The sequence below is a fragment of the Xylocopa sonorina genome, chromosome 1 (genome assembly GCF_050948175.1).
Source record: "Xylocopa sonorina isolate GNS202 chromosome 1, iyXylSono1_principal, whole genome shotgun sequence".
In the NCBI taxonomy this organism is placed as follows: Eukaryota; Metazoa; Arthropoda; class Insecta; order Hymenoptera; family Apidae; genus Xylocopa; species Xylocopa sonorina.
Window position 1 is genome coordinate 11,637,217 of NC_135193.1, and position 23,972 is coordinate 11,661,188.

A 23,972-nucleotide genomic window follows, 5' to 3' on the forward strand; every position below is an offset into this window, starting at 1 on the left:
TTCGAGCGCTTTCGATCTCGCTCGTCGCTACGGGCATTCGGAGAGTGGCACCGGCAATCAGTTCGTGTTGTCCTCCGCTGCTGGTAAGACGTATTGCCCTCTGCTGTCGATAAAACTTTTCAAGACACATTTCTGCTTTCGAGGTACGTTCACAAGCTTACTTATCGACTACATAGTATTCTTAATGATTATTCTATTACACTTTTGTTCTATTATAAACTTTGTTTAGTCATTGCATACTTAATTAATTATTTATTGAACGTTATCATTATAAATATAAATTTATCTTTAAATTTTCTTTTTGCTTTTTATTTTATTGTGCCTTTTCGGGAGTGAACGAGTAGCGGTACACAAATTTTCCAAATTTCGTTCGTACGAAACGGTAGTTTCATTACATGGTACTGTGCCGAAAAAATAAATAAGAAATTGATAATATTGTTTTACTGCATGTATTTAAAACAGCATAAGCAATTTCAGGTTTACATATTTATCATTAATAATACGTGCAACATAAAACATACATGTATCACACTATTCTTGTAGCGAGGTTTGGCTGGTGAACAATGATTCTTTAATTTATAAGTAAAGCCAATTCTATCAACAAGAGGATCAATTAAGTAGTAAATTAATCCTTCAATGATAGAAGCATTGTGAAGTACGACATACATGTTTTAAATGTCTTAAAAAGTAAGAAAATCACTCATTATAAATAGTTACTTAGATTATAACGATACATCTGTATTACTACATACCACTCCAAAATTTTCGATATTCATTTCGTACAATCCACCTGCTGTCAATTTACACGCTCTAGTAGATCGTAGTTGCATTGTATGAAGTACTTTTTGAATATTTCTTGGCATTTGATACCACGTTGAATCATATCTGTTGTGCAGTTAACACAAATGTATTACATATAATCGATCACATCTGCAATAATTTAAAAATATATTTAGACAGACATATCGTTGGCGAATTGTAAACTTTGATCCACAAGCACTTGTCCGGGTAACGTGATGACCAGCAAGTGGAATTGTTGAGCAACAAGAAATACCGCAATTCTGAGAGCTTCCTCGGGTCGATGGAGATACATGACGGTCTAATAAAAGAAGTTAACATATTTCTTTTTTATAACGTTTTTTTAATGATTTTTATTTAACATCGTAAAATGATTCATACTTGTACAGCTGTCACGGTAATACCGATCATATTGAATAAAACTTGGAAAAAATAACTGAGACGGCTGCTATCGTCTATTATCTGGTAAAATCTTAAAAGATAGAGAAATTAATTAATTCTAAAAAATCTACAAACTTTTTGTTACTTTGATAATTATAAGTTCATTGTTACTAACTGCAGAGCTTTGTTATGCATAACTGCACATCTTCGAAACGATTCAATGGAAATTCCATTCACATTTGCGTCGTTACATTTCATTGCTTTTTCAATTTGATATCTACATTATTAACAAACGTTTCAATAAACTATAAGTTTATTTTATTTATGTTGTATCGTGTTGATAAAGCTATGCACAAGAGCTTTTATTGTATATCATTACTCACCCACATAAGGCGAATAAACCGCAGGCGTGGTGGACAATAAGCATGTATAACGAATCTATACTAACTATGATTATCACGACGACAAATGAACACCAAATTGAATGAAAATATATGGAGAAGAAATACTGGTCCTCGTTTACAAAATATTTCAATCTAAACATCTGATACCGTTGACGAGTTTCATTGAGTGGTAAAATAACATCAAAAAACAGAGGGAATAATGGAAGCAATAAGAATATTACCAAAAATGATAACAAAGTAGCTAAAAATAGTATGAACAATTTATCATTGATTAACAAATTAATAATTAACAAAATTAGAATATAAAGCATAGTATTAGAATATAAACTTAGTGGAAAATATAAATCGTGGAAATTACTTCTATATGCTTCAGCCAACATGTTTCCTTGTTTGGTCGTTGTATGGAGAATATGTACTTGATATTTATGATTTAATAAATCCCATTCCTCTTTCATAAGATCGAACAATGTATCAAACTGCAAAAAAATTCCAATTCGTGACTTTTCTGTTCGCATTCGGAATCCTCTATGGTTTAATGTATATAAATACTTTATCTTTGTTGATCTTGTGATTTAACAATTTTATCATACAAACTACTAACGTAACCACTACAGGTACACTTTCCATCGCGGCATCTAAGTTTTTTTCGAGTATTGACATACAGAATTGCGAGATCTGTCAAATAAAAGATTCTAATTTCAGTTAATTGTACTTTAATTGCGTTGCACTTTCAATGATTTGACTTTTTGTAACTTTCATTTAATTTTAATATTCTTTTAAGAATATACATCTCGATAATATTTCACTTACCGATGGAATTAAAAGGCTGATGATAGAGCTTAGCACCACGATTGTATTAAATTCACGACTCCATCGCGATTGGGTCGGATACTGTCCCAGAAATAATAAGTACTTTTTAAACGCTTTATAATATGAAATATCAAATACGGTGCCTTCGCGTGCCTTATTTTCCTGTAACACTGTACATTATAATACAACATATATATGTATGTACACAGAGTTGCCTAAAATTCAAGGAACGAATTATCGTTGACAATTCATTTCGATTTTTTATAACACTATTATTATTTTGGAATTCCTAGACTAAAAGATTAATTATTTATTCCATCATTGTCGCTACAATAATATTAGGCAGTAATAAAATTGCGAGCAACAAATGTGTTTTTATTATAATTCATCTTCGTCTTGCATTGGTAGCGGTAAAATGTTCGACGCGATGTAAATTATAATAAAATTCAATGCATTTTCCTACTGTTTAAGTTTCCCTTTTTGTTTAGATACAACACTGTTCACTAATGTAAAACGTGTAGTCGAAAATGTTTGCCCGATAGAATCTTACTAAATACATTGTACTAAGACTCTTCTTTATAAACATAAGGAGAATACGATACGAATATTTAATTGACAACAGTTGTTACTTGAACGATAGAATAATATAAGACTCGTTGTATTTTACTTTTCTCTAGTCGAGACGTGATTGTTCGATTTGCATTTATTTCTTACATTTCGTTACCTTACTATTCTAGCATTGGACACATTACAGTGCAGGGAAGAAGGTGACAGCATAATGTTTAAGTCTCTGTTGTCATAATCCGTCACTCATGACGATATCTAGCAAACGACAGAGTCTGTTTATCTATGAATATTTCAGTTAAAAGGTGAAGGCATTAGAATGCAGAAAGGAATACGATTGTAGCCAAGTTCGTATCTCTGTCTCTCGACAGAAATCAAACGTCTTCGGACTGGCAGGTGGCATGTTACACTTTAAAATTGAGAAGTGTTCCCTCCAATTACGCTTCCTGTTTGACAATCGTTGGTTCTATTTCAGGAGTGGATCCAGAATGGGACGAAAATAAGAAACAACAAAATTATGTTTCGAGTTATTTCTATTGTTAAATCTGTTTAAATAACATTTAATATCTGTTGTGCGAAATTGTAAAATACTGTAATTACGTCACTAACCTTACTACGTGACATTTGTTTTCTACTTCTGGCAGTCCTGAACTCTGAGTCTTGAGCTCTGGCTAGAGTTTTTTGCGTGCAGTAAATACAGTACGATGTCTACTTTGACTTGTGACAGTGGTAATAATTCCGTGGTACGATAAGGAAGATTGTTTATTTATTGTGTGATATATGTACATACATTCTAATTAATTTGGATAACTAACTTAAAATTAAAGTTAAAATTCGTAAAATGTCCGAGGAAATTGATATTTTTGATGATAAAGAAGCACAATTGCCTCAAGATCTTGGGGATGATGTTGTTCAAGAAGTATTGAAAACTGGTACAGATTTGCGTCAATATTCTAGGCAGATCGAGAAAGAATTAAAGGAAGTGGAAAATAAATCAATTCAAGATTATATAAAAGAAAGTGAAAATATTGCCAGTCTGCATAATCAGATCGCCGCATGTGATAATATTTTAGAGGTTAGACTTTAATACTGTATATTATTTTTAAATAATATCACATGGTATGCAATTTGAATTGTACAAAAGCATGTATTGTTTTATTAAATACGATTTTAATTTACGTAGTTCACCAAGTCAAACAGACATTTTAAGAACATATTTTGTTTACAGAAAATGGAATCAATGTTGATGAGTTTTCAATTAGATTTAGGAAGTATTAGTTCTGAAATACTTTATCTCCAACGTAAATCTGTAGCAATGAGTCAACAACTGTCTAATAGACAAATAATTAGAGGACCCCTTAGTCAGTTTATAGAAGATATGACAGTTTCAGAAGCTCTTATTGCGTAAGAACTTCTAAGTATCCGTAAAGAAATAATTTTATTACTAAAAATATTGCTTACAAGTCTTTGGATTCTAATTGAAATTTATGTAAATTTCTAATATAAATAGAGGAATCATGGACTGCCCAGTAACAGAGAAAGAATTTTTAACACAACTGCAGACATTGAACCACAAAATAAATTTTGTAAAGGAACAGAGTTTTAAAGAAGCCAAATCTTGTTTAGATGTGAAAGATATATTAGAGAAACTGAAGATAAAAGCGCTAGCAAAAATTAGAACATATCTTTTGGAGCAAATTTATAAATTTCGAAAACCAATGACTAATTATCAAGTGCCACAGAATAATATGTTGAAATATAAATTTTTCTTTGAGTTTATTTTAGCAAATGAAAGAAATGTAGCAGAAGAAATTTGTGGAGAATATATCGGCACAATGAGCAAAATATATTATTCATATTTTAAATCATATTCTTCGAGGTTAATGAAATTGCAGGTAAAATAATTATATGATAATGTCTTAGAAAATACAACTCGAAGCTCTTTATATAATATAATCTTATGAACTGTTGCTACTAATGAATGGAAAGTTTTGATTCTAATTAAATTGTGCTTCCTGAGACATTGCTAAAAAAATTAAAATAGAATATCAAGAATATGTATGATATAAATAATACTTATTTGAAGTTGATTAAATTGTATAGTTTGAGGAAGGAGCGACTAAAGATGATCTAATGGGTGTTGAAGATACTGCTGGAAGAAGTATCTTTCATAAAACTCCATTAAAGCATAGAGGCACTGTATTTTCTATAGGAAGCAGAGGAGAAGTATTAACTTCTCAATTGGAAGCACCTATTATTGTTCCTCATACTGCATCTAAAACAAGGGTGAATATTGCAACTATCATTTTTTAAATATATTATGTATAATTGCTTTACAATACCAATAACTTATTTATTCTGCACTTGCAGTACCATTATGAAGCTCTGTTCAGAAGTGAACAGTATGCTCTTGTAGATAATGCTTGTAGGGAATATTTATTCTTAACTGAATTCTTCAAAGTACGTGGTGTGCCAGCAATGGATATTTTTAATCAGGTGAAATAAAATAGTATTTTTTTCCCATGTTGCACTAATAAAATTACAAATAAATGTATATAAATTAATATATCTAATTATTAGGTAATGGGGAAAACTTTAAACCTGATGGTGAAAAATTTTCAATCTTTCGTGGATGATTGCTACGATACCATTGCATTATTTCTCTGTTTACATCTAGTAATGCGTTATCGTTTAACTTGTCATAAAAGAGCTGTACCAGCTTTAGATAAATATTGGGACAACATGACATCAGTAATTTGGCCTAGGTATTCGAGCTAACATAAGAATATATTTTTTAATCTGCACATTTCTTACATGATTCATTTAAATAAGTATTTGTAAACACAAATCGTTTGTGTGAGTTTCCAGATTTGAGTATGTCTTCCAACTGAATATTCAAAGCATAAAACACTGTGACCCTTTCAAACTCACACAAGAAACAGGACCACATTATGTGAGCAAATCATTAAACTTGGATTGATGTCAATTTCTAGGAATAACAATAACTTTTGAAATATATCTGTAGATTACACGAAGATATGCTGAGTTTAGTGCAGCGATGGTCAGTGTAGTTGAAGGATTTCCTTGTGAAGGAGCAACTCAATTATTAGCAGAATTAAGAGAAGCTGTTCAATGTTTCTTGTTAAGAATGGCAGCTACATTTTCTAGTAGAATTCAACAATTAGTTTTCCTTATAAATAATTATGACTTAGTTCTCGGTGTATTAATGGTGAGAAAGGCGAATTTATTTATCACAAAAATAAAGTAGTAGATATTTTATGATAAAATCATATTTTTCTTTAGGAAAGAACGCGAGATAATTCAAAAGAAGCTGAAAGCTTTAGAGAACAACTGAATGCACGTTCTTCAGAATATGTCGAGGAAATTTTAAGTCCACATTTTGGAGGCATAATACAGTTTGTCAAAGAAACTGAAGTAATGATTGAGAAAGGTCAAGTTGATGATTCAAAAAGGCAAGAAGGGAAAGCATTAGCTCTCGTGCAATCTTTTACAAATAATTGGAAACGGGCATTAGAAGAAATTAATCATGAAGTACTGAAATCATTCCCTAGTTTGGTACTTGGGACGGCATTGGTGCAACGTGCAATGACGCAATTGGTGCAATATTATCATAGATTCCATAAGATCTTACCGCCAAATGCACGTACACAATTAACAAATTTTCATCATATAATGGTGGAAATGAAAAAGTACAAAGCAAATTATTAGAAAAAAAATTAGTAGAATTTGATTTTTATTTAAACACATAATCATAATTATATTATGTATTTCTTTACATTGCAAACTTACATTCATGACTACAGTAATGAAATAATTAAGATGATATTCATTTCAACAAAGGTAATAGTTTCTAACAAATCGTACTGTACATTTATTTATAAAGTAATATATACTACATGGTATTGCATTACCATTCTATACAATTAGCGATACGAGCTATCAACACATATCTACCATACATAAATTAATTTTTCTACCTGCACGTACCTTAAAGGTATATATCCCCTTCCATCGTGCAATTTTGCAACATCTATGGCAAATCGCGTCGATTTATTGCTATTGAATTTATTTTTAAGTTAATCATAGTTATTTATATTTTTTTTCGTTTTAAAATAACTGTATTTTCAACAGTTACACTGAAAAAGGAATTAAATGGTTCCAGTATTTTAAATACTTCAAGATAGTTTATAAATAATCGTTTAAATAATGTTTTATTTAAGATCACAATTTTTATGAAAACACTGTTTGAAGTTGTAGTACTTCTGACAAGTGAAGTTCTTTAAGGTTTGGTATCCTATTCTTTATAGTAATGTTCATGGTTCACATCATTTATCAATCATTATGAACGTAATGTATTTCATTAATGATCAAGGAAAAATTAATATATACTTCATAGTACTTAGTTCTTTGCTGTAATAATTTCTAATTATTAGAAATTTTATAAATTTAGTATGAAATTTTATGTTATCATCTCATGATTATTATAAGTATATTATTATTTTTAAAAGTTGAATATATTTGTAAAAGATTTTTCTTTTGTATAAATTACATTATTGTTTATTAAACATTATCATTGCATTTTTCGACAGCAAACTGCAAAGAAAGTAAGTACCGAAACAAGAATGGTGTTCATGTTCTGTGAGCATTGCATTTCCTTGCAAAACGCATAATTTTTCAAAATAAATGATCTAATAAATGTAGCGCACTTATAATACTCCGTCGATTGCGTGTAAAACTCCATTTGTTGCCGGTACATTATGTGTTACGACATGTACCTCGTTTACTCGTACTCGACCTGGAACAGCAGAGGAAATAGTTTATTACTTCTTTAGATTGCAACATGTTTCTTGAAACGGCTATTCGTAATGACCATCATTAGACAAAACATAATTAATTTGTAAACTCTCTTATTAATAATAATAGTAACAATACACTTTAATGTTTGTCTAACTGATTTTATATGATTGATAATATAGTTTTATTATTACGTTAGTTTTGCTATAAGAAATCTATAAATGTTGTTGGTAATAGAACTATTTTAAGTGATAAAATTAAATGGTATCCGGCCTGTAGACATTAAAAATAGTTTACACCAATTTTGGTGTAAACATTATTTGTTTTGGAACATTATATTTTGATGAATGCTACCTTATGGTGCGAGAGGGCATTTAATTACTATCTTGTACGAAGTAAAGAATGACTGCTTAACGAGCAAATAGGTCATTAGGACGCTGATTTTCAAGATTCGCGTGCTAGATTGTAGCTTGTATGAAAAGGAAATTCTTCAGACTTTTACATCTTACACAATTACCACCAAAGCCAATCTTTTATTAACATTTTTTTTTCTATAAAATTCTGTTTTTACGTACCGCCATTTTTGTGAATATGAACCGGTGATTGTGGACGAAGAGTATCCTTTTGCAGGTAATACCTCATACCCGCTGTGTAGAGAGTCGAGGGAATTACGTGTCTCGAAATAATTGCTTTCGCAGCTTCCGGCCCGTCTCCTTCTGTCCAAATCGGTGCCCCGTCTTTCGAGGCTGATTCGAAAGCGGAATCCGTTGGAGCGAAGACAGTGAAAGTTTTAGGCCCTGCAAAAGTTATTTCCGTGTTAATGATATTTAAATATTTGAAATCGATTAATATTTCGATGCAATCTTTTCTAGTAATAAAATACTGTAGAGTGCATAGTTGTTAAATAACACACAATTGTTTTAATTTTATACATAGACTGAATATAGTTCAAATTAAGTCTTTATTATTTTATTTGTGCTTTAACAATGTTATAACAGTGCGTGCACACCATCCAAAATATATACATATCTCACATAGATAATTAAGTTATGTAATTGTTGCACAACATAGTGATAGTTAATGAATGAATTATGAATTGTAACAGCTACATATTTCTGCGGTAACAGTAATTTCATTCGCCATTTACGTTTCATTATTTTGCGAAATATTAAGTGGAACAAGATGAATAAGGGACGACAGTAGAATAATCAAATAGAAAAATTTTTATCTTCTGATTATACCTGATAAACTATCTTGAAGACCAGATACATGAAGCATTTTTAGGAAAACAGTGAATCTTCTTTCACGATCTGCCTGCAAAGTTTGCACTAAATCGCCAACTGGGAGCGGGAACATTACTTTGTCTACAGCATGAGCGACACCCTGTGGGATTTCTATGTCTCGTTTATTCGACGCCACTCTTGCTCCGTTTATCGTTGTCACCTGTTTATAAAAATCGGCGATTGTAAATATAAAATAATGTCATGTGCCATTAATCCTTTAAGCGCTGTGAACGCATATATGGCTTCTCACATAATCATTCAATCTGGACTATGAACGCACATATATAACTTAGCGCTTAAAGGGATCGAGTGGGTGGAATGTTTCCATCGGTTTTTATTTATGAGGTCAACAAACTAGATCAATGCGAACATGAATATGCAATAACTAGTATGACTCATTGAATCTGAAAGACATTCGAATAGATGCAAATAAATAGTTATTAAGGCCGGCGAGATTGTTAGGTAATGACAGCATAATGTTGTATTACGCGGTTCTTGTAAAGGAACGCGTACCTTTATGTCGTTCCACTCATGGTCATGCATCGCGTATTCGTTTACTCTTAATTGTGTTCCAGCTAAGCTAACACCAGTCATTTCATCTTGCAAAATATCGATCCTGAAGGCTCCTGGTATCACGTGGTGCAACAAAAGCTGTTCGTATAATTTAATTATATTAATGTAATTTAATTACAGAAGAGAGTAGATTACGCGTGCAATCAAATACAAAGTAATATTTATTGTAGATTTGTTTCCAATTTTAGAAATTTTTAGCCAATTTAATAGCGATATTTAACAAATATTGTTATACGTACTCCACTAAGAAGTCGTGGATTATCTCGAAACTTTTGCTCTGCTTTTTCTGGACCCCCAAGTTGTACTAATAATGTTCTAAAAGCTTTATCTGTCGGGACGAATATTGTGTATGGACCTGTAATGTTATTATCAGCATTAAAAAGATTGAAGAATCCAAAAAAATGTATAAAAATAGCAAGAATGTTTTAGAAGAAATTTGACAAAAAACTGTCTACTGTTAGTTTTAGGACTGTGATGTAACGTAACATGTTACACGAGAATGGTAACCATCCGCTTCTTTCTCGTCGAACGTAAAGGAACACCGTTACGCTTCTTTGCTTTTTAATCGACGGAAGTGCATGATTTTTTTGTTTGGCAAACGCGCCAATAATTAGAACTGACTGTTGCACGATCTCTTCTGACACGTTTCTCCGTCGCCTATTTTCACAATCATTTTCAATTGCTTCAAAACCAACTGGACTAGTTGTGCAACGTATCTGTGTAATTGAACGTTTCACCCGTCAATATCAATAGAGTAAGTATCAAATGTTTATTGGAAAATTTAATAAACATAAATACTATAAAATTTAGGACGAAAAGTATATAGGTCGTTTTTATTAAGCAGAATAAATCAAATAAAAATGTGATTTATAAATTACAGACGGAAAATAAAAACGTTCGATTGGATCGATAAAATCAATTAACGTAACCCAGTAAGAAACAATTCTGAAGTCGTTCTGTAATTGGAAGATTCGTATAACGAGAAAAGAAGCATCATTCTTTCTACGAAGAAGCAGTTGTGTCGAAATGTTCAGGCAATCCGTGAGAAGATTTTTCTAATGAATGTTGCACGATTAAATTGAACGTTGGAGAGGAATAAAGTAGTCGCGTAAAGCATTGAGCTTCGTCACCGTAATAATAATAATAATTGCACCGTAAGTTTCCTAATTTCTGTAAAATTGTTTAAATGTATTATATATATATTGTATATGTATATATTATTTAGTGTAAGGTTTGATCAACAACTTACCAGTTTCGTTCAACACATTGTCCAGACCTGACTGTCTCAAATATTTAGCCATTGCGAAGAGTCCTTCCCTCCTCAGCAACGTAACTAAACTCTCTTGTGTTTGGCTTCTAGTGGAAGGCGATTCGGTGGTCGAGGAAAAGGTGGACCTTTCGAAACCATCTTGGTAGATGATATTATCGTTATGTAAGGTGGTCGACGGCCTCGTGGTGGTCGAGAACGTCCCGGTCGTCGGCGATGGTTCATCGGACGGCCTGCCAGTGAAGTGAAGGTAAGAATTGGTCGAATGATGCGAGAAAGTTGTCGGCACCGACGCAGGTGTTGTCGTAATTATTTCATTGACCGGCGCCATGGTCGGGATGAAATGGCTCCTCGTTGTTCCGCTTGGATATTTCGTCGTCGAGCGGTTATCATAGTCCAGCGAGGATAATTTAGGGGTGGTGTTCACAGTCCCGAGGGAGTTGAAAACGTGGCTGGTGACGCTTGATGCTGAGGACACGTACTTGTCGGTCGTGGATACGGAGTTCGGAGAGATTGTTACGCGAGGGAAGTGTTCCGTTGGTTTGCTGCGAAAGCGGTTTTAGTTTTGTTAATAGATTGCACGAAGGCGTTACAGTATTTTATTCTTCATTTTTTAGCTTCGATGAGTTATTGCTTTTAATTGTTTTGGAGGAGGTTGATCTGAAGAAGGAAAGCCCGTTTAAAGGAAATTTTAAGCGACGGTTTTCTTTACTATGTTCAAGTGTTCTGTTTAAAGAACGTAGGGAAAAGATTTATTTTTTCTTTGGCACTGAAAAGAGTTGATATCGGTAAAACGGTTTAAAAATGGAATGATGATATCCTAACTTGTAAGAACGATTGTTCTATATTATTCTAATTATAAATATTAATGACCCGTGTTTTGTGCTTCTCTACAATTATTCTATGCTTGTTTGTCACTTACTTGTCTGTATTTCTCGACGATATAGCAGTCGATCTTGCAGTAGTCGGTCTAGAAGTAGTAAATCCAGTAGTTTGTTGCGACGTCACCACACTTTGTCTCGTCGATATTGAATTTGGGTCCAAACTAGTTGCAAAACCCTGAAGTGAAGGTACAGTAGTCGGATTCGAAGAACTCGGTGGTAGCTTCAACTCTCCCTTTTTAATCTTTTCCACAATAGAGTCCACTTCGCTTCCCTCTTTCTCGGCATTTCCCTTCACTCCTTGCACCTTGTAGCTTCCGTCAGGCTGTTCTTCCAGCACCACAAAAGTCACCTTTTTTGCTGGCAGGCTCTGAATCGGAGCTTTGCCAATCTCTTCCAACTTTCCATCGCTCTTTTGCCTGATGACTTCAAAGTCTGCTCCAGGTGGGAGCACACCTTTCGTCAGTTCCTCTAGAATGGCCTTTGGAGGCTTGATAGTTGTCGATGTGGTTAACGCCAAGGTAGACGTAGTCAAAATAGACCCATCGGTAGGAACGATAGATGTCAAACTACTCGAAGAGTCGATTAACTGGATCTTTTTCCCATTAGGAAGAACAATATCTCTTGTACTAACATTTCTCACGTCATCATCGCCGGACTGAGCCAACGCCAGTTTCAGTTGCTTCAGCAGAATGTCCCTTTCCGATCCCAAAGAAGTTGTTCTAGTCCTCGTCGTAACACTTTTCGACGTTACCGGCTTTTCCGTCTGATATATAATTTTGATCTGAGGCTTCGGCTTACCTTGGCTAACGAATTGTTGCTCCTGCTCTTGAATCAGGCTTAGAAGATTTTCTGGAATATTCGAAGTCACCTTTTCTTGATACGTCCTAGGAGAGACAGACGCGATTGTTGTTGGTCTGCTTATAGTTGTGGTCCTCACTGTCGTCGTTGTTGTTGTGGATGGTATCGGTGTCGTAGTAGAGTACTTTTTCTGATGTGTGGCTATTGCTTTAAGAAACAGTTCTGTTTCGGATGGGGTGATTTTTCGTGCAGCTGGCAGAGATACAAGTACAGGGGACGCGGTTGTGCTGATGGCAATGGTGTTTCCGGAAGTAACTGGGACTGGTAACGACGTGGTAGATGTGAGTTTCTGAAGCTGTTGAAACCTTAGAAGCTCCTGCTGTCTTCGTACTTCCTGTTGCTCTAATAATAATTGCTGCCTCTGTTTCTGTAGTAATTCTAATTCACGTTGTTTCTGTAGATACTCTTGCAGTTGTAACGTTTGCTGATCGCTAAATAAGGGTTGCGATAGATCTTGCTGGATATTCTGAAATTGGTTATTAGTATTTTGATATTGGTTGCTGTATTGTTGATGGAATTGCTGTTGCTTAGTTGGCTGAGACTGGAATTGACCATGGGTACTTAAATAGTTAGGATTGCTGAGTTGCTGGGCTATCTTTTGTTGTTGTTCTTGAATTAATTGTTGCACTTGTTGCTGTTGTTGCAATAATTGTTGGAGCTGCTGCTGTTTCGCACGGTCCACTTTATATTTAGAAAGGGGTGAATAGGATGCGCTAGCTTGCGATTTTGAGGCAGCAGAATCGAAGTTTGAAAAAGAAGATCCTCGCGAGTTGGAAGGTTCTTGGGGTCGATGAAAACGTTGCTGGTGTTGTTGAACATCACTCAGTATCTGGGCCTGTTGGGAGGCTGAGAGGCGAGGCCTTGGATCATGTGGCGTACGACCCTAAAAGCAATATTTTCTCTAGTTAATTTTAAGCAGTGAAAGGAATAATTGTCAAATCTATTTCTATTAAATTAAAAAGTTTTGGTTGTGTAATCTTTATATAAGTTTAGGATAATCTATGAAGTACTCGTGTCTTGAATACGTGAGAGACAAATAATTGGTTTGGAAAGTCTAGTTGTGGCTAATATTATTCACGGTCCGATGATTGTGTTCCATGTATAATCTATAAGTCATTTTGTACTCTTCTTATAATGGGTATAGTCTTCAATCATAGAAGATCGTTTTGTTTGATACATAAATTGTATTCTATATAATTTTCCGATGGCTATTATATAATTCTAGTTACAACGTGATTAGATTTGTATAATTTATAGAATTATGCACATAGCAATATAATTTATATGAGATATAAGGGAAGAAATATTTAAGCAATCATGTTTGAATAATAGAATTTCAGTTATGTTAAAAAATTAGAAGAGATTTAATAATAGGAAGCAAATATGTTTCATGTTTGTAACTAACAAAAGAGCGCAGAGCTTCCTTTCCTTATATAGAGATTCCGTTTTTTCGACACCTAGTATTACTTATTTCCCATGCATATTGCTACTAAAAGGAAAACTGTTTAACATGTTAACGCACCTGACATGTTTGCAGGCGAGAAAAACCGAACAATGAGCGCGGAAGTTTACATTAATTACAAAAGAAATAACAATTCGCCCTAGTCATAGATTCGGTAATTATAACAAGGGGATCCGGCGCGTATTCGTAGTGATTGTGAATTTTATAATTAGTTTCGTTCGAGAAAGAAAGAAAGAGAGTGCCGCGCAATTAAGATCGTGGTAATTAACCGAGGCATTGTTTCAGACTCCCTTCTCCGCTTCGAGTTGTATCGAGGCTGTGAGACAATCTCTTCGGTGTTTCGAGAAAGTACAACTCGTTGTGGTTTTCATTTCGCAGCGTCCTCGCGTAATAACTCGTTCGACGATCTCAAATTGAAATTTTCTGTCCTCTTTGTTATATTGTATGGTTATTTCATCCACTCCTTTTTCCAAAAAATATACAAGATTTATTCCATTGTAGATACTCCTTTCTTAGATATTATAAATAACTTAATTAATATGCCTATAAAATATGAAAATATATTTTATATTATTTGATCATATTCCTATTATTATAATTGAAAATCTTTAGTAATTTAACGTTAAGAATAAGGTTTTTCTGCAACAGACAAAGAGCATCAATAATATGTTCGATTAGCCATGACACTGACATTTTAAAGTTCGTTGTACGTTTGTTGCACTTGACTGGCATGCAGTATGGCATAGTCGCCGGTTAGTGCAGTTTTGTACTACAAAGTAATGGACTTACATCACGAATATTACTTTGATGTATTTTCACAACCATACATTCAAATTGCCAATTTAAATACAAAGATTAGAGATAATTAAAAGATTCATAAATTGGTAATATCTGATTTGAAATTTGAATGCAAATTCAATTTCTAGGTGATTGAAATTTGTACGCCCTTGTACCTGCATCTTACGATGCATATGTTCAAAATTATGTTTTCTACATATTATCTAAGAAAGGAGATAGCACTCATTTGAAATTGTAATATGATGAACGATATGGATAAAAATTGCGTTGAAATTATCAGCATAATTTATGAATTAATGAATTTCTAGCCGTTTAATAGTGTTTAGTTACTTTCATTTTAAATCAGCATTTTGTGTCGCGGATAAAATATCCTTCACTATAATTTCTTAAACAGATAAAATGTTTAATAGAAAAGGAAAATCATTGAATTCGATATCAGTGAAAATAGCATATAGCATTTTGTCTAACTCGTTCTGTATAATAGTTTTAGCACATTCTTGTATTCTCTTTAATCTCGTATTAATGATCATGTACACACGCATACTAAATGTAAGTTAAGGACAATCAATCACATGGTGTCTGAATACGCTAACAAGTAGCAAGATAAACAGGCTAAGACAACTCATTAAAACAGGCTTTTTCTTCTCAGTAGAATCAGCAAGGATGTGAGAGAAAAAATTGAGTGGTATGTTTCATTTAAATATTTCATTAATATATACGTTTAAGCTTCGATACGTGTCCCTTTTAAATGAGACCAACTATTAGGAAATTTTATTCGGAAAAACGTGATATCCTTTCCTGAACGTTTCATCGATCACCGACTCCTAAACACACGTAACAAGATCACGTGTAACGATTACGATTGCAACGCTGCGTACGCGGATCCGTGGCCGCAAGTTTCCCACAGATGATGTGAAAAACTCGAATCTGGGCGCGGCTTCCTATCTCTCTCCCATATTAACGATCCGATCAGACTCCTGGCAGAACTATCTCTCAAAGTATCGCTGACCAGACAAACGTTCGGTAGATCGGGGCAGCGATCGTCAATATCCTTCGTCTGCTACCATATTAAATGGAGAAAGCCTCGTGAGCGATTATATCAGCGTCTATTTCAACTCGCATCCGGGGATGATCCGTATAAACTCGATATTATCGTGTACACTCAAACGAACAATCTATAATTAGATGAAAGTTATAAGTAAAATCTAAGCCACAGTAAATCAATTCCAGACAGTTATGTAATACCTTTCGTTATCTAAAGTGTTGTAAAACTGCAACGATTCTAGCCAATTAACCCCATCCGATCAATCCAACAAGTTACATACCCATTTAGAATACCGATGCAAGCCTGTCCCTTTCTTTTTTCTTTTTTTATCGCTCCCAATGCGAGACGTTCACTTTTCTACCATACATCCACGAGGAAATTCTTTCGTGTTACATCTTTCTACAACATGGTCAGGTTGATCTACTCAGAGAATACGCGGCCAGCGCACTACCCTTATTATGCCGGTGCACCGCGATAGTTGCATAATTGGACGGCATGCACGATCAAACGCGTGCATTCACTGCGGGGCAAACTATATAATCCCGTTACATAACGGGTGTTCCTTCACTTTTTCTATACAACAGACTATAGCGTTACTGGCATTTACCCAGGCGGAGGATTTTTGCCACCTTTCGCTTTCCATCCGTTTCGCAGAAAATTTCTGAACACTGTGGTGCCACTATTTCTGCGCTCGGTATGTCGTTCTATGGGTTTTTTTTGTCCAACGTTCGAACATTTCCCGTTGCAATTGTAGGATTGCTTTTATTCCTTTTTCTTCTTATAAACTGTACGTGCATCGAACGTTTGAGGTCGTTCGAGAGCACACATCGGTCAACATTGAAAAAATGACAGATTGCAGAAGAGAATGATAACGACCTGAAAAATTGCAGAAGAGATGATTGTTTTCAAGCAAGAACTAGACAAATTATCATCCGTCACATTATTTGTTAATTTCCACGGACTACTCGTCGTTCTTGTATATCAAAGCTTCGAATTAGTTCCACTCACATGAAACGAAGCTTCCTGGTCTGTTTGCGCAATCAAAATAATTCATCGTTTGTTTTTACGCATTAACATAGACATCGATCGATTTTGATCGGAATTCTCTTACTTTTATTACAATTTATAATACTTTATATAACATTTGATTATAACATGTATAGCGTGTTTAATTTAATGAAAAAGTTCACTAATTTTTAGGAGTTTTAATGAAACTCACTTCATATATCCTGACCTAATTAATGGTGTTACACGAAAGGAAGGCTTCCTAATTAGGAATGACGCGTGATTTATTTGAAATGTTGATTCGATGAAAATATTCGAGCTAAATTTGGTATATCGGGTACAAATAATTCAGGGCAACGTCCGGTGAACAGCAAACTTAACTTGTTAAGGAGAGATCTCTTTTTGTACGGAGCATTTTCATCTACTATCTAGAACAATGTTCGGAACCGTTTTCTTTTACAAAATTCATAACCCGTGAATCGTGGACAGATAAAGTGTTTTTGACGACATTGGGGAATAACGAGGCTCTACTAAAGCGCAGAGAAAGTTAGCAATATTTTTAAACGAAACGATCTGTTCCTCTTCCCACGACTTTCGAAACTGCCGCTGCTTCCTGATTAATTTCGGACCGCTTCTCACGTTCGGAAGTAGTAGTCTTAATAAAATACTACCAGTGGGGACCTCACATATTTTCGAAGAATGCCGATCCTTCATATTTAAATACTGACCAGTAGAATACAAGTTTGATAAAATTGTCCCTTTATCTATCGTTTCTAAAATTTTGGACGGAATCATACACAAACGAAGTACGATAACTATACTATTTAAATCTGGTTCTATCCTAGATTATTTTGCCGATCAAGCGATCAAAATTCATAAAAATCCACTATACGTGTCGTCTAAATGCAACTTATTCAGAAGACTTTCTCAAAATAAACAGTTTAATTAGAAGGCGGAACTGTTACTCTAAATGATTCTAAATACTATAACGATGAATGCTAAATCGAAAGTGTTTTCGTCTTTTATCCTTTATTCTTCGTAGAAAGTATTCTACCGGTTGATGCCTTTTACTTTCGATCGCATGCGAGATCGTTCGATTTTAGTGAAAGGACGAGCTGTAACATAACCGTTTAACTGGATTCTTCTGCGTATGGCGAGGCTCCGTAGTTATAGTTATCGTATCGCACGGTAAGGAGCACTTTTTTAACTAAGTTACAAGGAATAAACGCAATCGTGCGATAAAATTCGACGAGCATCCTCCTAATTCTACATATATATATAATTATACTACGAAATTTGACGAGGGAAATTGTTGCAAACGTATTCAAGAATGAAACTATAAAAGTGTAATCTTTTTTCATCGATATGAAATGGCACAAATTACGATAAATATTAGAATAGGCACTGGTAACAACGGAAACTCAATACCACACGTGATTTAATACGTAATTAAGGATTGCACAATAGCTGTTTAATACACTTTACGCAATGCGCATGCAGTGTAATGCGTAATTGGATGATGTCGAGGCGAACAGTATATTTAAGAATGCAAATAAGAAATATGACGAGGCATCGTTCTATAATCTTTTCTGAAGGGAAATACTGTAAAAATAGTAGTAGATTTTGTAAATTAAACCGTGGAGAAGAAATTTCACGCGAGAGAATGTGCGCCTACGTTTTCTTCATTTCATTCATAATACTATGTTGCTACTGTAATAACATCGTTATCCTAGCAAATAAATTGCCTTGCTAAAATGTATATGACTGAAATATAGGTAGTATCTATTAGTGAAATTGAACATTAATTGAAATATTGATTATAATTTATGAGGTGGCTTTCGTGGTGCTATTAGTGTAACAAATTCCTAACTTTCTCAGGTATAAAATGTAATTCAATATCGAATTCGTATAGTTATACTACAAATACATTTTATTACGTTTTTATTTCATTCTGTAACTGGGTAACTGTTACTTTTTTGCATACTTAATGTAAAACGGCTAAAAAATTGCATAAGAAACGTTCTTGTGTGCTTGATAGGAAAAAGTATGCGTATTTCTTGTAACGAACGTAATAAGTAGTATCGAATATAAAGTTAATTCAGAACAACTATTCGTTGATTCTTATCTTTCTTCATTAATCAATATACAAGGAAATTTCTCCGCAAACAAGTAGCTTCCTCCTCGTCTTGTTACACGGGGAGAAACTTTACGACGCGTCGCGTCGGGGTCAGACAGAAATCGCACTTTCAATTTTACCGTCGTGAAACTTCTTCTTTCCCCGTATCTCTGGTTCCCTCTTAACAAAATTTGAGACTTACGTATCTTTGATATTAGCATTTGTAATTGAGTTTTGGATGATCTTCGTTTCGTTGGAAACTGTAAACGCAAGTTTAACCATTTCATTTCGATTAAATTAACTTAATTTCCCAATAATCCTTTGAACTTGACGATTTTTCTTATTCTTTCTGGCAACCACGCTGAGATCGTTCTTTAGTTAGAGTCCGTTAATCAGGATGGTTTCTGGAGAAAGTCGGAGACTATGTAGCATCCTTCACCTTCACCTATTGTCCCGTATATTCGCCTTGATCTCGCCTCACTTGGCGCCCTCGAGAAAGGTGGATCGAAGCGTGATCTTTAATATATATCTTTGATATGTTCTTCTTAGTGAGTCTTATATAAAGGGTGTCAAAATATGGAAGAAAACCTAACCACTTTATAGTACTTGTAAATTACTTCCTCTCTTTCGTTATAGCTATTTGTACATAATTATTATTTACATTAAAAAGAAAGAGACCGCTCCATAACAGAAATATTCGTAACAAATATCAATTCCTATTATCGCCTTTCTAATCCTTTGGAATCTTTCAATAATAATCACTTAAAAAAAAACTTATTCACAACAGCATTTACCTTGTTTCATTGTCGTTTAAATATGCAACAATTTCCTAAACGTTACGAGCAATACACGTTTATAATAATTGGAATAACTCGCCGTCTGCTTTGCAGTCATTCACGACACGCTCTAAATGACTCGTCTCGGGAAATAAAAAGTGTAATGCCATGCAATCCAGGAATAGTGAGCACTGTTTACAACTGATTAAATTTGTGTCACGCCTTCTTTAGAGCTATGCATAATGTACAAACAAGAAAAAAGAAAAAACTATATTTCCGAGGAATCGACTATCTCAATTTTTATGCAGACGTATCCGTTGTCAATCATTGCCAATATCATATCTTCTTAAACACGTCTTCCATCTTTTCCTGTCATTCCACCGAACACTTTCACGAGCTCGACGATAAAGTTTAGAACATCGTGCTGTCTAGAGACATTTCTTCGCCGCGTGACATTCACAAGGAACTCCGACTGTTATTTTCAAACGGTTTCTCTTACGGCCGTTTTTACAGGAGGCTCGTGAGCATCCGTGAAATCGTCAGTTCCATTTTAGCCGCGATACGTAAGTGTTGAGGAAGACAAACCGGAAGCAGTGTCGATGGGATGTGCTTGACGCATTCGTTTCCACGCATGGAATGTTCCTTACGGCGGGAATACCACAATTTCTCGTTTCTCCGTTCCAACGAACGATAGTGAAAAGATTTTCCATTGATTTGGAATTTGATGTCTTGTGTATTGCAGCTTTACATTTTGCTTCGGCTTGACTAAGAAGCGTGTAAGGAATTTTATGGTCTATTAAATTATGGATAGGCATAGTGAATAGTGCCTCTCGGTATTTAATGAGTTTTTGCCACGCTCGTCGATCTCGTTCGATGTTTCTGTCAGTAATTCAATTAGAGATTGCATAGTCAATTACGTGGCCAATACTTTACATTCTTTTTGTACATGGAAAAAAAAGTACCATGGAAGTTTAAAGTGAAGCGTTTTAATTACAATATCTCGTTTGTTATACATTCTCGTGAATTATTCATTTATTATCATGATACAATACAGCGAGTTACTCCAATCAATCATTCTATGAATTATCTTTCGTTTCTATACACGAATGAAACACGTTTGAAGAAATACAGAGTGGGAAAATCGCAGACTAAGAAGATGAATCATACGAAAGTAGAACCAAGATGCTCACCCACTAACAGAGTGACTTTTGACCACTACTTCTACCTTCACTCGCAAACTTCTATCCGATGTCTTCCTCTGTCTTTTGCTTCTATAGCTAATTAATATCGGTTTCTTACGTCCTCATAAATTTCTCCCAAGTATAGAAATAAACCGAGAAATCGACAACTATACCCCACTATACTGTATGCCATTATCAGCTTTTATTAGATATTAAAAAACGGAGAAATGCTGCGAAGATAAATAAGGTGGATTCCATGTAGTGTTACTTAAACATTCCAAGCGGATAATACCGTGTCTGACCACGAGGTGAAATCCTGTGCTGAATCACAGGAACGATTGCAAAGATGTAATTAACGCGATCGGCATAGAGCGAGAGAAAATTTTCTGTAAGGAAAAACAGAGCGGTCAATTTTATTTGCTTCATTACACTTCAATTAACAACGTTGCACATCACGAAAGGCGCTAATAGTTTCCGAGTGAAATCGAAACCGTCCAAAGGATCGCAATATAAACGTACACGTGGAAAAGAAATGGGCACAATTAACAGTGCGAATCGTAGCTTTTTTTTGCGAGTTTACCACCTAACCAGTGAAACTTTTGCTACTGATTGTCAGGAAAGATAAGAAAGAGTTTCGCATGCCTCACCATAGCCTGATTACGTCAGCTGCGAGAGTAATTGAAGTAATTTCATCGAATTTACATACTTATTGCGAACGGCAATATTTCACACCACGTACACATACATATACATGTATTCTGCACGTGGATGTTAGAGAAATCTAGGAACAGATGTATAATTGCATATTGGAACGTGTTGCAGTGAAAATTTCTTCGTTACGCATATTTTGTACGAATTGATTGAGATTAATATATGGAAGAGATTTTCAATTACACCTCAAAAGCAACAAAAAAGTTCAAAGGGTTCATTTAATTTGTAACGACCAATTTCACTCCCCTAAGTATCGACCATCTTATCGCAAAAAAATAATTTAATTTTTTTGCATTGAAGCTCTACAGGGATCCTATTGATTCTACGCCACCATATTTTTGTCTTTGTTAAAAGTAACAAGCAAGTGAGGAATATAAATTATTTTCCATAACGATTGCACGTTCCAAGGAAATGTAGTTTACAGGAGATATGGTAGATAACCCAGCGATATCTCGATCCACGTTCACACGGTAATTTCTGGTAGAATGATATTCAAATCATTAAGAGAGTCATTCCTTGCGCGAACGATCTCCACGATTTCTGAACCGAGATACTACTGTACAGTACTGTATTTGGAAATCTCACTTGTTCGGCTCGAAAGTAATTCTCCCGTACATTGTATTCAACCGATGGAAGTTTTACACGACTGTAAAAAAAGGAATTTCGATCTCGACAGTGCTGTGGAAAAACTTTGATTACACTATGCGATATTTTCACGTGTGAATGGTTCAAAGATACACTTCCTGTTTACCGACATTGTAAATTCTTGATAAATATTATTTGGGTATAGTTTAGTCCCAATTAAAATGTATTTTACAGAATGTAACAAGAAAACAGTGTGACCTAAATTGGAGGAGAGACATGTAAATTCTTTGCGTTTTTAAAATGTGTCTCTAAAGAATTATAAAAAAATGTTCTTCATTACGTTACTGACACGTTAGAAATACAGTAGGACCTCGATTAACTGGATCGCGATTGTCCGTGATCTCGACTAACCAAGATCTTGACTGTGGAGGTCTCGGTTATTGGGTATAAATATTACAGCTTACGGTATTAGATAAAGTGCATGCAAAATCAGTAATTGGAAAGAAGTGTGGTATCGGATTTCGATTTTCGTATGTGAACATAAGTTTTTTATAATTAATTAAGAAACAAGAAAAACTTCTCTTGTATATTTTTGAGAGGCTCATTTTTAATTCAACTAGAACGAACCAAAATTGTTCCCTAAAAATATTAAAAACTAATGACTAAAAGGAAAACAAATTTTGTTCTTACTTGTTGAAAGTGAGATAGATCAGTATCTGGTAGAATCGCCGGATCGGCTTCTGCAGCAACGAAACCATCTATCCTCAGGATCGTAGCGATCCACAGGAAGCATAGAACATTCCTACGCCTCATCACGTCAAGGATCTTCCTTCCTCTTCGATTATCGATCAATGCTCGCACTTATAATTGTCTTTTTCTGTTTAAACTTCACCACTGGAACATCCACACGCCACTATGTCCCTTTCTCCTTTCTTTTAATATCGACAACAACTTATTATATTTTTTAACTCGATAGATCAAACTGAATTGCACTAGTTCCTCTTTCCTACAACTTTTCCACGAAGCAAATGTGTGTCTTCCTCTTTTTTAATACAGATAATAACCTGTCAATTAAAAAAAAGAGGAAAACAAAAGAATAAATCGAGAAATGAGAACAGAAATGTTTCGTAGACGAACACGGTGTAGCTCGAAGGAGAAAATGATGTGTTCTCAGCCTGTTTTATCGAGAAAAAAGATGTTTGGTCTTTCCCTTGTTTCTCGTGTTTGCAGAGAAATGAAAACAAGGGGGACAATAGCAGAGCCGCGTCAGAACTTCCTGGCTGACAAGTTCACACGTTGACGAGGACGAGTTTGGGACTGTTGCAGATCGGAAAACGTCTGGGAGTTTTACTTCTCCAGTCGGGGAAGAGTTCCTCCGACGTTGACCAGGTGGGAGACGAACAGACAGGACGGTGAACGTCTGTTCCGAGCGGGAACCCACTTCTGTCTTTCCATGCTATCTCCAGTGGTACCTGGACAAAGTTTGCACGTACAGGTTTTGCATTTTCTTAGGATTTTTGCCAACTAGCACTCGTAGAAATCGGTATTGGCGGAAAATCAAAAGGTGCGGAACCGTTACCTATATTTTACACAGGACAACCACCTTTGCCGCTCAAATCGAAATAAAACAGTGAATATAACATCTTATATCGTCTG

The 23,972-nt window shown here is 34.7% G+C and overlaps 3 protein-coding genes and 1 long non-coding RNA gene across 6 annotated transcripts; 2 read left to right on the top strand and 2 right to left on the bottom strand.

Moving 5' to 3' along the window:
* Positions 1–457: 457 nt before the first annotated feature.
* On the bottom strand, positions 458–3,306 carry LOC143430624 (odorant receptor 13a-like). Of its 3 annotated transcripts, none has more exons than XM_076907003.1 (10): positions 2,857–2,976; positions 2,394–2,563; positions 2,133–2,258; positions 1,942–2,059; positions 1,563–1,824; positions 1,355–1,456; positions 1,180–1,270; positions 963–1,099; positions 753–885; positions 458–594 (listed from the first exon to the last, which is right to left on the bottom strand). In XM_076907003.1, coding segments are annotated over exons 1-10 (1,158 nt in total). In that variant the 5' UTR covers positions 2,858–2,976; the 3' UTR covers positions 458–576. The 3 variants fall into 3 exon arrangements, with proteins under 3 accessions (XP_076763118.1, XP_076763109.1, XP_076763123.1); XM_076906994.1 differs by having other exon boundaries at positions 487–679; XM_076907008.1 differs by lacking the exon at positions 2,857–2,976 and adding an exon at positions 3,118–3,306 and having other exon boundaries at positions 488–679.
* Positions 3,307–3,666: 360 nt separating this feature from the next.
* On the top strand, positions 3,667–6,714 carry Vps52 (vacuolar protein sorting 52). The gene is made up of 9 exons (XM_076906358.1): positions 3,667–4,032; positions 4,186–4,361; positions 4,468–4,852; positions 5,061–5,243; positions 5,328–5,453; positions 5,538–5,722; positions 5,826–5,910; positions 5,983–6,186; positions 6,261–6,714. The coding sequence occupies exons 1-9, from the start codon at positions 3,799–3,801 to the stop codon at positions 6,684–6,686; spliced, it is 2,004 nt and encodes a 667-aa protein (XP_076762473.1). The 5' UTR covers positions 3,667–3,798; the 3' UTR covers positions 6,687–6,714.
* An 875-nt stretch (positions 6,715–7,589) lies between these two features.
* On the bottom strand, positions 7,590–23,196 carry LOC143430114 (uncharacterized). Its single transcript, XM_076906119.1, has 8 exons — positions 23,007–23,196; positions 11,818–13,520; positions 10,878–11,440; positions 9,868–9,983; positions 9,569–9,706; positions 9,014–9,215; positions 8,348–8,569; positions 7,590–7,773 (listed from the first exon to the last, which is right to left on the bottom strand). Exons 1-8 carry the CDS (start codon positions 23,127–23,129, stop codon positions 7,685–7,687), a joined length of 3,156 nt encoding a protein of 1,051 aa, XP_076762234.1. The 5' UTR covers positions 23,130–23,196; the 3' UTR covers positions 7,590–7,684.
* Positions 9,649–10,716, top strand: LOC143430994 (uncharacterized). Its single transcript, XR_013102676.1, has 3 exons — positions 9,649–9,708; positions 9,827–10,382; positions 10,509–10,716. It is a non-coding gene; the product is annotated as an uncharacterized LOC143430994 (long non-coding RNA).
* Positions 23,197–23,972: the final 776 nt, after the last annotated feature.

Bases quoted from the DNA above. Each gene is read 5' to 3' on its own strand.
- LOC143430624 (XM_076906994.1), bottom strand. The intron at 1,100-1,179 runs GTATGAATCATT...TTCTTTTATTAG, and splicing joins TTACCGTGACAGCTGTACAA to ACCGTCATGTATCTCCATCG. The intron at 886-962 runs GTCTGTCTAAAT...ACTGCACAACAG, and splicing joins TTACAATTCGCCAACGATAT to ATATGATTCAACGTGGTATC.
- LOC143430114 (XM_076906119.1), bottom strand. From the start codon at position 23,129: ATGAGGCGTAGGAATGTTCTATGCTTCCTGTGGATCGCTACGATCCTG. The intron at 9,707-9,867 runs GTACGTATAACA...TTATACGAACAG, and splicing joins ATCCACGACTTCTTAGTGGA to CTTTTGTTGCACCACGTGAT. The intron at 7,774-8,347 runs GTACGTAAAAAC...CTGCTGTTCCAG, and splicing joins TCATATTCACAAAAATGGCG to GTCGAGTACGAGTAAACGAG.
- Vps52 (XM_076906358.1), top strand. From the start codon at position 3,799: ATGTCCGAGGAAATTGATATTTTTGATGATAAAGAAGCACAATTGCCT. The intron at 4,853-5,060 runs GTAAAATAATTA...TAAATTGTATAG, and splicing joins CGAGGTTAATGAAATTGCAG to TTTGAGGAAGGAGCGACTAA. The intron at 5,723-5,825 runs GTATTCGAGCTA...GTGAGTTTCCAG, and splicing joins ACATCAGTAATTTGGCCTAG to ATTTGAGTATGTCTTCCAAC.